The 13,610-nt window shown below is 47.1% G+C and overlaps 1 protein-coding gene across 2 annotated transcripts in view; it reads left to right on the forward strand.

Moving 5' to 3' along the window:
* The window catches only part of CYTIP (cytohesin 1 interacting protein), a 50,517-nt gene extending 46,957 nt beyond the window's left edge, over nt 1-3,560 (forward strand). For both annotated transcript variants that reach the window (XM_068245751.1, XM_068245752.1), the window contains one exon: nt 3,056-3,560. In XM_068245751.1, the coding sequence (XP_068101852.1) occupies nt 3,056-3,528 (473 nt within the window). In that variant the 3' untranslated portion in view covers nt 3,529-3,560. The remainder of the gene's footprint in view (nt 1-3,055) is intronic.
* Nucleotides 3,561-13,610: the final 10,050 nt, after the last annotated feature.

The following is a 13,610-nucleotide window of genomic DNA, read 5'->3' on the forward strand; positions in this document are numbered from 1 at the left end:
CCCCTTAAGGACCAGCGTTGAATTCTGTGATCTGTGCTGGGTGGGCTCTACAGCCCCCAGCACAGATCAAACACCAGGCAGAGAGATCAGATCACCCCCCTTTTTTCCCCACTAGGGGGATGATGTGCTGGGGGGGTCCGATCTCTCCTGCCTGCGTGTGGCTGGCGGGGGGGGGCACCTCAAAGCCCCCCTCCGCGGCGAAATTCCGCTTCCCCCTCTCCTACCTGGCCCCCTGGTGATCGGGGCTGCACAGGACGCTATCCGTCCTGTGCAGCCTGTGACAGGACGTCCCCTGTCACATGGCGGCGATCCCCGGGATCGGCCGGGGATCGCCGATCTGCCTTACGGCGCTGCTGTGCAGCAGCGCCGTACAATGTAAACAAAGCGGATTATTTCCGCTTGTGTTTACATTTAGCCTGCGAGCCGCGATCGGCGGCCCGCAGGCTATTCACGGAGCCCCCCACCGTGAATTGACAGGAAGCAGCCGCTCGCGCGAGCGGCTGCTTCCTGATTAATTAGCCTGCAGCCGGCGACGCAGAACTGCGTCGCTGGTCCTGCAGCTGCCACTTTGCCGACGCGCGGTATGAGTGCGCGGTCGGCAAGTGGTTAAACAGTACCAGTTGCCTGGCAGCCCTGCTGATTTCTTTTGCCCCAGTGGTGTTGGAATCACACAAATGAAACAAGCATGCAGCTAATCCAGCCAGACTTTAATGAGAAACATCTGATCTGCATGCTTGTTCATGGTCTGTGGCTAAAGGTATTAGAGGCAGCACAGCCAGGCAACTGGTATTATTTAAAAGGAAATGAATATGGCAGCCTCCATATCCCTCTCAGCTAAGGGTTGTGTAAAGAAAAAAACAAAAAAAAAAACAAATAAACCCCAAAACTTTTTTCTTTTTTCTTTTTTTTAGCAATAAAGCAAACCTGAAATGAGAACACTTACCTAAGAAGACTCTGGATACTATAGAGCCTTTTGTTCCTCTATGCTGCCCATCAGTCCAGCACCATCCCCCCTTACACTTACTCGTTCTGCTAATCCCTCGTGGCCAATATGCAATTTTTTCTACTGTGTGATGTTTTCACTACTTTTAAACCAACAGCGAGCAAGAAAATACTTAAAATAATTTTCAATAGTACTTTTTCTCCTACTTTTTGGTACTTTTTCAATGGCAGATTGTTGAAAAGTTATTTTAAACAGAAGATGAAAAATTAGGTGAAAAGGGAATTGAATAAGAGCCCAGGAGTCTTTGGGAAGCCATCAGAAGTACTACCGACAACGAGTACATGATCCGTATTGCACATGCAAGAGTCCAAGCTTGCAAATACGCAGTACAGATCTTCCAGTACTTCCAAAGACTTCCTGAAGACCTCCAAAGCGCTATTAAACCTAGCAGGACCGACGGCCAGCACAAAGGAACAGGAATGCTCTATAGTATCCAGAGCCTTCTCACTTCTTAGGTAGGAATCCTCACCTCACCTCAGGTTCACTTTAAACATAGTAAACAGTTTTAAAGGAAAATAAAATCCATTGTGCATTCCATTAACCTCCCTGGCGGTTTGTTAAAATCCGCCAGGGGGCAGCAAATACCTTTTTTTTAATTTTTTTTTTTTTTTTCATGTAGCGAGACAATGTCTCGCTACATGATAGCCGCTGCTGAGCGGCATCCCCCCAGCCCCTCCGATCGCCGCCGGCGAACGGAGATCAAGAGATCCCGTTCAAAGAACGGGATCTCTTGGAGGGCTTCCCCCGTCGCCATGGCGACGGGGCGGGATGACGTCACCGACGTCATTGACGTCGTGACGTCAAAGGGGAATCCGATCCACCCCACGGCGCTGCCTGGCACTGATTGGCCAGGCAGCGCACGGGGTCTGGGGGGGGGGGCGGCTGCAGCGACGGGTATAGCGGCGGATCGGCGGGCAGCGGCGGCGATCGGAGGTTACACGCAGCTAGCAAAGTGCTAGCTGCGTGTAACAAAAAAAAAAATTATGCAAATCGGCCCAGCGGGGCCTGAGCGGTGCCTCCCGGCGGCATAGCCCGAGCTCAGCTCGGGCTTACCGCCAGGGAGGTTAAGAGTCTGAGGAGAATGTTTTTCACCCACAGTTTATTTTAAATGCAAACCCAAATCTATAGTTCTATTACTAAATATGTTTTTTTTTTTCCTGGAATCCCCCAATTGAATATAGTATTTACAGGTTAAATTTCAACCTTTAACTAGCAATCAGTGAGAGTTACGCTGCAGTCCAACTTATCGCAACTGCAGAGAAACTGTTATTTAGAGCCCTAGATTCTTAAAAGGGACTCAGAGAGACGAAAAAGTATAATACATTTATACATACCTGGGGCTTCCTCCAACCCCATAAGCATGGATCATGCCCACGCCACCGCTCTCCGCCGCCTCTATTGCCGGTACCGGGTCTTGTCACTTCTGCTGGACGTGGCCAGTTGTACGCATGCGCAGGGACTCCTTCTGTCTTGCCGGTGCCTGCTTTACGCATACGCCTGCGCAATATGGAGGGAGCGCACTGTGCTTGCTTCGACTGGCCCTGACTGGCCGAAGTGACGGGGCCCGGTACCGGCGATAGAGGCGGCGGAGGACGGCGGCGTGGGAGCGATCCAGGCTGATGGGGCTGGAGGAAGCCCCAGGTATGTATACATTTATTATACTTTTCGTCTCTGAGTCTCTTTAACCCTTACAGTCAGGTTAAAAAAAGGAACTGAATCCAGCTCTAGTAGGATTGGGACTGTACAAACACGTTTATCTCATCATGTTACATTTCACATCAGGTCCCCGTTAATATTGTATTAAACATAACTATAGCAACTGATATTTGTAGTGAGTTAATTACAAATATGTATGACATTCAAATGTATACAGTAAGAATACCAATATATCAGACTGAGTGTTAAAAAGCCATGAACTGTCAAAGTGACCTTTTCACTATTTCACATAATAAAATGAAGAAAGGTTTCTGACACAAGACACTTTCCTTAGTTTCGCTCTCAGTGACTGGGGTTGTCTGATCACTCATTTTTAATATATTTTTTGTTCCTCAGGGACGGTAAATGAGCAAAAAGTACGGGAAGAGCTTAGCAGTCTCCAGGCAAAGGTACTCAGCACTCCTACGGCTTGTTCCTTCCTGAATAAACATAGGATGTCCAGTTCCAGCAGCAGCAAGAGCTATATTGGATCGCTATCACTCAGTGAGGACGGCTTGGGCTCCACCTCCGAGTATGAGGAGGACTCAGGAACAGAGGCTTTCAGTCGGCAGTCTAGTATCGAGGAAGACAATCTCTCCTTAAAGTTTAACGGACTTTCCCTGAGGAAGTCCTCCTTATTGCGACACAGGAGCATCAGTATAACTAGTAGCGAAAGTGAATCGATGTCTCCAAACTGGGACTCCATAAGCCTCTCGAATTTCTTTGGGACATTGCCTCGAAAAGCCAGAAGAGGAAGTATCAGGAAGCATTTCCTGCGACTGATTCCTGGTCTTCAGAAGCCAGTGGAAGAGGAGGAAGCTCCCTTGTGATTCTTACATTCCAGATAAACAACCAGCATTAACATGGAGTGTGCAAATAATGGTGTTAAAGCTTAGTTTCAGCCTACATGTCTTTAAATGTTTGGCAAAGTGGCATGAAAGGTTATATCCACCACCGGGTGTTTATTGCTGTCATTAGCCCTGTCTGGGGGGATACCACTTCAATACCTTTCCAACTTACACTTAGGACATTACTGTGAGCTGAGCTTCCTGTTTCCTCTCTCTGTTGTGTATCTATTTGGGAGTAGCTGTTATTGTGCATTAGTTCAAACAATGGAATACACAGTTTGGGCATGTCTGAAGGCCAGGGCCGGCCCTAGACTTTTTGCCGCCTGAGGCAAATTTATAAAAAAAATGGAGGGGAGCGCTCGATCGGGGGACCCAGGCGAGGGAGGGGGGGGGGGGTCCGACCCTCCTCCCCACCGCTAGGCCCAATACCCCCGTCCTGCCCGCTACCCCTCCGGCTCGGCGGCCGGCCCCCTGCACCGACGGACGGGCAGGTGCCACCCCTAGAAGTTCGCCGCCTGAGGCAAACGTTTCACCCCGCCTCATGAGCGGGCCGGCCCTGCTGAAGGCTCTGATTAGGGACATCACTGACATATATTTTGTTGCTACGGGTTACAGGTGTTTCATGTTTCATTTGCACAAGAAGAATAGTAGAGGTGTATTCTGGGTACCTGCTTCATGCACCATCATTGCTTTATGTGCCATCCTATTTAATCCAAGCAAACTTTAAAAGGACCTTGAAGAACACATTGACAATAGAAGCTGAGCCTATGAAGATCAGAGATTACCTGCAGTAAAAACAGTGTGGCAGAGTGATTTGTTGCTGTGGCGATACACCTAGTAGAAGTGCTAATGTAACTAAGCATGCCAAGAGGAAGTCTTCCAGTGTTGAGAGGAAGTCCCTCTTCTCTGACCTTTCAAGGCTGTCTGTTAGTTCTAATGTGGTGGATGGCTTCACTGACCACTAATGAAGCCCTTCATCTCAGTTGACACTTTCTTACATCTCCCCCAAACTTTAGAATGGTTAAAAATTTTGACCTTCAGGCAGCTTCTAGTTATGCTGTTAATTTTCATATGCGATTGTTCACATCTATTTTTATACAGTGGAAGAGGTTAAAGTGGACCTGAACTCTTGCACAGGACAGAAGGAAAACATAGAAAAATGCACCCTGTATGTATTCAGAGAGTTTAGCCTGTCTAATTCCCTCTTATCTGTTACTAATCACAACCGTAATTTGATCTTTCAGTTGTGTCAGCTGGCTGCGTCGACAGAGCAGCTAATTTGTAAACACAGGATGTTAACCCTATGTCTGCTTCCATGAAAGCAGGGAGTAGATATGTTACAGGATTTGTATCAGCTGTAACAAAGAAATATTTTTCTTTTTATGTTGTTGCTTAACTTTGAGAGCAGAGAGGCAGTTCTGAGTTCAGGTCCGCCTTAAAAACTTTTTTAGCTTTTTTTGTTATCTTTGTTTCCGTTGGAGATAATAGTCCTAACTTCCTATCCAGACTTTCTATTTATTTTATTTTTTTACAAAAGCTGTACACTTCCAGCTCTAATGTACAAAAAAAAAAAAATTGGTACACCAAAACACTCCCAAAAAATCGCTAGGCATAACTAGAAAATCGCCAGGCACATGCTTAGAATTGCTTAGAAAAGTCACTTCTTAGCGTTTGCGATTACACTAGCGCTTCTAGGTGTGCACCAGCCCTCACTTTTACTCCAAATATTATTTATTTCGCATTTCTCTTCATAAATCCCCCTCAGCAGGGTCGGACTGGGCCACAGTAGTACAGTTTTTTCCCTCGGTGGTCCCTGCCTCTGGGTCTCTGGTGGGCCCCCTCCCTCCAATTGCTGCCTGCAGCACAAAAATTCTTTTCTCATTGCTGTAATCACTCATGCTGAGAGCAGTGACGTAGCTAAGGAGCTGTAGGCCTCAATGCAAATTTTACAATGGGGCCCCCAAGCACTCTATACATAACAATTGATACGGCGCACCAAAACCGGCCAATGGCTACTACAATGTCAGAGGTGCAAGAAGGGGATGGGAAATAGCTTGTTAATGATGAAGGGATTATTATGAGCACAGGACCAATAGAGAGGTAATACTGTAGTTGAGGGAGGGCCCTTTGGCCCAAGGGCCCGATGCGGTCGCAACCTCTGCAACCTCTGCGGTCGCAACCTCTGCAAAGTAGGACATTACTTTATATTGAAGGAGGGGACTCTATGCAAAGTTTTGCTGGGCAACAGTGTCTCTGAATTACCATGCTGCTAAGATCATGTACATTTGGCCCTGTCCATAATACATCATGACCACGCCCACCTTCCGGTGCATGGTCATGCCCTTTTTTCACCGCAATTATAGGATGTGTGGGCCCCAGGCTGAAATTTCTTTGGTGGGCCGCCAGTGTCCCAGTCCGACCCTGCCCCTCAGTGCAGAACAATGGTGCTCGTTGTGTTCTAGTTTTAAGTTTGTTCTGCTTATTGCTGCACAGAATAGATCCTCCTGCTAGGAAAGGTTGGAAATGCCGATTTCTGATTCCAAGGAAATTCCGATTTCCGCCAATACAATTCCATGGATTACCGATTTCCGAGGAATCCCTTTTTTTTTCATTTTTTTTTGCATTCTCTGATTGGCCAAATACTTCCGAGTTCTGTGATTGGGCTAAAAATACAGCGTTGCGGTAATGCAGTATGGTTTAGCAGATTGGCAGTCCGTCACATGCCCATGGGACCCTCCTCTTCCACACTTGGTTCTGATGAAGGTACTTTTACATACTGTTCAATTAAAATGCCAGTAGCCTCTATTATAACAACAGACAACTGATTGGCGTTGCCTGTGACTTTATTTAAGCTACTTTCGCATTTTAGATCTTCCTTGGCCAATACCATCATTTGTAACCATATAGGCTGTCCATCTAGAATGTGTAGGGATGCCCCCCAATGTTGTTGATGTTCACCATGTTGGACCAATAGCTACCACCCTACTGAAGTTGCTACAGTATGGTCCTCCCCTTTCCATAGAACAGGCTGCTCAAGAGAGAGCTGAGCATCTTCTCTGTACAGCGTAGTATAGATACAGAGGCACCAAAAGGATAAAATAATCTAAAAAGTTTAAAAAAAGAGAGAACACCAAGAGCCCAATATAGTGTAGTATGTACTGGTAAGGTATAATTGGTAGAGTAATAATATTAATTTAATACTCACAAACCAGGGTTACCAAGTAGGCAACCACTGTCAAAGCAGGTGGGGATATTGTCCTGACCCCACTCAGGATTAAAAAGTCGCTCTCTGTAGTTGAAGAAGGAAGGGTACAACCCTCCACCAAGGGTGGACTTGATGTAGATAATAGGATAACAGAGGCGCCAATAGGATAAAAAACACTAAAAGAACTTAAAAACCCATCTTGGTAATAGAGGAGGCAGTGGTGGACTCACCCCCTCCAAGCAGAACACACGACTGTGGATTTTCAGTCAAAACAATTTTATTGGATACTCCAAATAAAGTGCAACGCGTTTCACGGGATACAAACCCGCTTCATCAGGCAATAACAGATAGGAGTAAACAGCATCTGCCAGTATCATTAACACTGAGCGCCTCTGTGAAGAGGCGCTCAGTGTTAATGATACTGGCAGATGCTGTTTACTGTGAAGAGGCGCTCAGTGTTAATGATACTGGCAGATGCTGTTTACTCCTATCTGTTATTGCCTGATGAAGCGGGTTTGTATCCTGTGAAACGCGTTGCACTTTATTTGGAGTATCCAATAAAATTGTTTTGACTGAAAATCCACAGTCGTGTGTTCTGCTTGGAGGGGGTGAGTCCACCACTGCCTCCTCTATTACCAAGATGGGTTTTTAAGTTCTTTTAGTGTTTTTTATCCTATTGGCGCCTCTGTTATCCTATTATCTAAAAAGTTTAAAACATGAGGAGGCAGTGGTAGACTTACCTCCTCCAAGCAGACACAAAAATTGCCAACGTGTTTGTGAAATACAACAAGTTTATTTACATACTCCGAGGGACAATGCAACGCGTTTCGCAGGTTTGATCCTGCTTCATCAGGCAATAACAACGGAGTAATAGCATATGTGGTCAGTAAAAGAGCCTGGCACCTCTGTACAGCAATCTTTACAAAACTGAAATCCAACAATCAAGAGTAATCACTTTAGACGACAGAAATGAAGTATGTGCTTATAGCTTTAGAGTCTGAAGTTCCATTTGAAATGAAGGTAAGAGCTCAACTTTATGGTGCGTTGCTAACCGGTGCACTTTAAGAGGGCTGTTACCCTAAATTTTTGTGTACCATTTGTATATATACATTGTAAATAATGTAATGTATTAATGATCAACTGTATCAAATGTGCTTGGTACACAGCGTTTTATGATAAAATACAACTGATGTTTCGTCTTGTAATGCAGTCATTTCACCTCCTTTCCACTCATGTCATGATGTCGCGGACATGGAGCACTCCATAAAGCTAATGGGAAACGGAAAAAAAACAAAACAGATAGTTACCTAAGGAGAGGGAAGGCTCTGGGTTCTACAGAGCGTTCCTGTTCCAGCGCTGCCTCCTCCATTTTTATCCCCCGCTGTGGGAGGCTTCGGACATCTTCGGGAGCCCAAGTGACCCTTAAGGTGGCCGGCTCTGTACTGCGCATGCATGAGTGCGAGAGAGAGCACGCTAGCGCAGGTGCAGTCAGTGCGCAGCCACCCATCTTAGGTCGAATAATGCTACCAGGGGAGCCAGTGATGGAACGCAGGGACCGGGAGGAGAACGGGAAGGCTCTATAGGACCCAGAGCCTTCCCTCTCCTTAGGTGAGAATCTGTTTGTTTGTTTGGGGGGGGGGGGGGGCAAATGGGGCATCTGGTAATGAAAGAGGGGTTGCTATATATGAAAGAGGAGGCCGAGAATAGGGAGCAACACATGGGAATTTAAAGCCCAAGGGAGCTGTTGATGAAAGAGAGGGGCTGCAGTACATGGATGATACACATGGAAGAGGGGGCTGCACCTGCACATTATAGGGGAGCCCCAAATACTTGGCCTACAGGCAGCTAAAAGTATAAATCTCAATCTGGCCTAGGTCAGGAAGTGAGATAAAATAAAGGCAGAGTGTGAATAGTCAGTCCTCAAATGTGAAGTGTTAAAAGCAGGAAATATTGAGCTTAAAGCCAAGGTAAAGAAAACTAAAAAAACAAACAGAATCTTACCTAAGGAGAGGGAAGGCTCTGGGTCCTATAGAGCCTTCCCGTTCTCCTCCCGTTCCCTGCGTTCCAGTACTGGCTCCTCTGGTAGCATTATTTGAAGATGGGTGGCTCTGTTCTACTGTTCCAGTTCCTCTCACGGTCCCGTCCCCTCATTCCAACGCTGTCACCTCATTCGAATCTACTCCCGTGGGAGGCTTTGGAAGTCTTTAGGAGCTCAAGTGATCCAAAAGATGGACGGCTCTATAGTGTACCTGCATCAGTGAGCATGCTCACGCCGGCGCAGTACGGAGCCGTCCGTCTTCGAGAGCATCGCGGTGGAAGAGAGCAGTCTCCGACCGATTGGTCAAATACTGCTAAAGAGGTTGGCAGCGGTGGAACGAGGGACCCGGGAGAGGAACGGGAAGGCTCTACAGGACCCAGAGCCTTCGCTCTCCTTCCGTCTCTGTTAGTTTGTTGTTTGTTTGTTTTTTTAATCACTTTTTTAATCATTTACATTCACTTGAAGGATCTTATGCTGGGAATACACAGCTCAATTCGGAGACAATTAGATGGTTCGATAGATAATTTCCGACACGTCCGATCTCCCGCCCGATCGTTTTGCTACTTGATTCTGCATTGAGGACAATGCAAAAAGATAGGAAAAATGAGCGGAAGATAAGAGAATCGCCTGCGGAAACGAGCAGGGAATCGATCGAGCGGGAGAATCGAGCGGCAAAATCGAGCCGTGTATGCTCAGGGTTACATTGTGTCAGTGGACAATTAGGTGAAATCCCCGAAATGGCAGGTCTTATGGGATGCACTTAATATCTGGGCCGTTACTACATTTTACCGACCCCCCCCCCCTTCGCCAACAGAGGTCTGTTGGCTGGGGTTAAGGGGGCCCATTCCTGTATGTAATGCAGAGCAGCAATGGCAGCGGAGCGTCATACATTAGCTGCTTCTGGTGGCGGGACAGGTCCTCTTTTTTCCCCACTTCAGTGTACAAGCCCCGTACAGCCAATCATTATGCAGCTTCCGTCCCTGCATGTCATGTGACAGGGATGGAAACCACATGCATGGTGATTGGATCTTGTACACTGAAGAGTAGTGAAGAGGACCTGTCTCGCCTCCTGAATGAGGTAAAGTATAATGCTTCAATGTCTCTTTAGTTAGTTAGTTGCCCATCAGGGGGTGGGGGGTTTGAGTGTTATGCACCATCAGGGGAGGGTTATGTGTGAGAGTAAAGGGAAGTTAGATCGTAATAAAATATCAGTAAATATTTCCAATATTTTATTATATAACTGAGGTAGCAGAATATCAGTAAATATACCAATATTCTACTACTGCTATCCTGAGCCATTTTAAACAGGCGCCTTTATCAACTGTACGTATCTGGAACGATTAACAGCAATAAAAAAAAAAAAAAAACATGATAGAAACTCTAACTCTGCCCTGCTGAGAGCTTTGCCCACATCCTTTCATAAGAGGAAGTAAGGCAAATTCTTCCTGTGGGGTCACAGACAACAGTAACAATCAAAAAGTGAATATCCACCACTAAAATACTAACACTATTTTTCCCCTTAGAGTTGAGCTTCAGCATTGTGTCACATATATTATAGAGAGCTCCTAAATTTTAAATGTGCTATTTAATGCAAGAGTGAGTTAAGACCTGCTGCTGCTGCACCTGCAGGGTATTCCTGTTCTCCACCCATCATTATATGAGATGTAACTACTTATGTAATTACCCTGCTGCTACAATAAGACAAGGTGACTCCGCCTTTGTTTTTCCTTTAAGGAACAGCCTATCACATTACATTCCATTCCATGTTTTAATCGTCGAGGTGCCCCAAGCTGGAATGTTGGGTGTGATTGTTCCTAATAAACTTCAAAGCATAGTACTGTAAAGGTTTATGATAGATGGTAGTAGAAGCATATTTCAGGTATGTCGATGGGAGATATTACAGAGAAAATACAAATCATAAATCTCAACAGATGACATTTTTTGGGACACTAATAAAGCATTAAGACATCCTGTCAACACCAGGGCCGGATTTAAGACAAGGCCACATAGGCCATGGCCTAGGGCACCACAGGATCAAGGGTGGGTGGGCAGCAGGTTATACTAGGGGGAAGTGAAAGATCACCTGGCTACCTATATTGGAGACAATGGGTAATTAGGCTGTCTACACGGAAGGGGGGAGGGTTATCTGGCTACTTATACTAGAGGGAAGGTGGGAGGAGTCATAAGAATACCTATACTGGAGAAAAGAGGGCAGTCATCTGACTATCTAAACTGGTGGGGAGAGGGGGTAAGGGTCATCTGGCTACCTATACTGGAGGGAGGAGGAAGGGTTATCTGGCTACCTAAATTGGAGGGGGAGGGTTATCTGGCTAAGGGGGGTGGCTGCTGACAGTGGCCTTGGGCACTAAAGAGTACAAATCCGGCCCTGGTCAACACTCCAGTTTAGATGCAGCTTGTATGATCTTTTAAAGGGAACCTAAACTGAGAGAGACATGGATGTTTCCTTTTAAACAACACCAGTTGCCCGGCAGTCCTACTGACATGAGTGTCTGCAGAAAATTTTCCAGGGGAGGGGGGGGAACCATGCGGAGAGAAACTTGCGTGCACTGTGACCAAAATTGGTACAGTAGTGCGGCCAAAAAATGGGCGTCGTCATAGACCAGGATGTAGGTGTGGTCACGGGTGGAGCCAAATTTACATGAACTTAGCATTGATGGAACATTAGACTAGGACTATAGCAGGAATTAGATTGAGAGTGCCTCCGACACAGGTGCCCCCCAGTTTAGGTAGGTAGTGACAGATTCACCCCAGTTTAGATAGTGACAGGAGCCCCCCAGTTTAGGTAGTGACAGGTGCCCCCCAGTTTAGATAGTGACAGATTCAACCGAGTATAGGTAGTGACAGGAGCCCCCCAGTTTAGGTAGTGACAGGTGCCCCCCAGTTTAGGTAGTTACATGTGTCCCCCAGTTAAGGTAGTGACAGGTGCCCCCCGAGTTTAGGTAGTGACAGATTCCCCTGAGTTTAGGTAGTGACAGGAGCCCCCCAGTTTAGGTAGTGACAGGGCCCCCCCAGTTTAGGTAGTTACATGTGCCCCCCAGTTTAGGTAGTGACAGATTCCCCCGAGTTTAGGTAGTGACAGGTGCCCCCCAGTTTAGGTTGTGACAGGTGCCCCCCAGTTTAGGCAGTGGCAGATTCCCCCGAGTTTAGGTAGTGACAGGAGCCCCCCAGTTTAGGTAGTTACATGTGCCCCCCAATTAAGGTAGTGACAGGTGCCCCTCAGTTTAAGTAGTGACAGGGCCCCCCAGTTTAGGTAGTGACAGGAGCCCCCCAGTTTAGGTAGTGAAAGGTGCCCCCCAGTTTAGGTAGTGACAGATTCCCCCGAGTTTAAGTAGTGACAGGTTCCCCCCCCGAGTTTAGGTAGTGACAGATTCCCCCAAGTTTAGGTAGTGACAGGTACCTCTCAGTTTAAGTAGTGACAGGGCCCCCCAGTTTAGGTAGTGACAGGTGCCTCCCAGTTTAGGTAGTGACAGGGCCCCCCAGTTTAGGTAGTGACAGGGCCCCCCAGTTTAGGTAGTGACAGGAGCCCCCCAGTTTAGGTAGTGACAGGTGCCCCCCAGTTTAGGTAGTGACAGATTCCCCCGAGTTTAGGTAGTGACAGCAGCAGCCAGAGTCAGACCTCAGAATCAACCAGCGACCAGTGAGAGCGGGCGCACAGTACTCTGTGAACGCCACGTTGGATATGCGGAAGTGATGTCACTTCCCCATATCAGTGTGGTGTCCAAGTGCCCGCACTCACTTGTGGCCGGCTGATCAGAGGTCTGACGCTGGGCTGCCTGCTGTCACTAGGCAGCGGGGGGCGGCCAGGGGATTGGGTGGGGGTAGCTGGCGGCCCGGGGGAGCGTACACCCCATTTTGCCTAACGTGCGGACGCCCATGCCTACTAATTTCTTTGGCTACAGTAGTGGCTGAATCACACACCTGAAATAAGCATGTGGCTAATCTAGTCTGACTTCAGTCAGAGCACCTGATCTGCATGCTTGTTAAGGGGTTGTGGCAAAAAGTATTTTGCCGCCGCCGATTCACCGCCGCTCGCCGTGTTAGAGGGTGTCCCTTCCCCCGAGACCCCTGCGCAGCCTGGCCAATCAGTGCCAGGCAGCGCTGAGGGGTGGATTGGGACTCCCTCTGACGTCACGACGTCCATGACGTTGGTGACGTCATCGGGCCCAGTGGCTATCATGTAGCTAGCGCTAGGCTAGTTACATGATTTAAAAAAAAAAAAAGAAATGCTGCGCTGCCTCCCTGGCGGTTTTAATTGACTGCCAGGGAGGTTAAGTTGATCTGGTGTCCTATCTTCCGGAGAGGTAAGAGAACCCCTCTCTTTTTTATGAATTTTTTTATATCTACAGAAAACTATTAATCCAAATCCAATACTCTGGGCGCCTCCCTCCCTACAAATATACCCCTTTCACTTCAAGTTCCCTTTAAACAAAGCGACAGACTTGAGTCCCTTTTACACATAGATCTACCAAAGGTATATTACTGCTATTACAAGCTATTACTGCTATTCTGTAACACAGCTGACCTACAAACTACAACCGGAGAAAATCCACCTTGCCTAGAAATGTGTCAGAATTCAGAAGTGAAGGTAATTAGTGCTGTAAACTTGAAGCATTTGTCTAATGACGTTCCTGCGCAGATTAGCAGAACAGAATGACCAGTGTGATGTGTAAGCCGGGTGGCGAGAAGCAGCGGTCACTCGCTGCGGATTAAAGATTTAGAACAATTGTTACCGCTGTTTACAATCAAAGCACAAAGAGCTATTATTCCCGGGAGAGGAAAATCTCCTCTGCTATTGGCCCG

This window comes from Hyperolius riggenbachi, chromosome 7 (genome assembly GCF_040937935.1).
Source record: "Hyperolius riggenbachi isolate aHypRig1 chromosome 7, aHypRig1.pri, whole genome shotgun sequence".
Classification (NCBI taxonomy): domain Eukaryota; kingdom Metazoa; phylum Chordata; class Amphibia; order Anura; family Hyperoliidae; genus Hyperolius; species Hyperolius riggenbachi.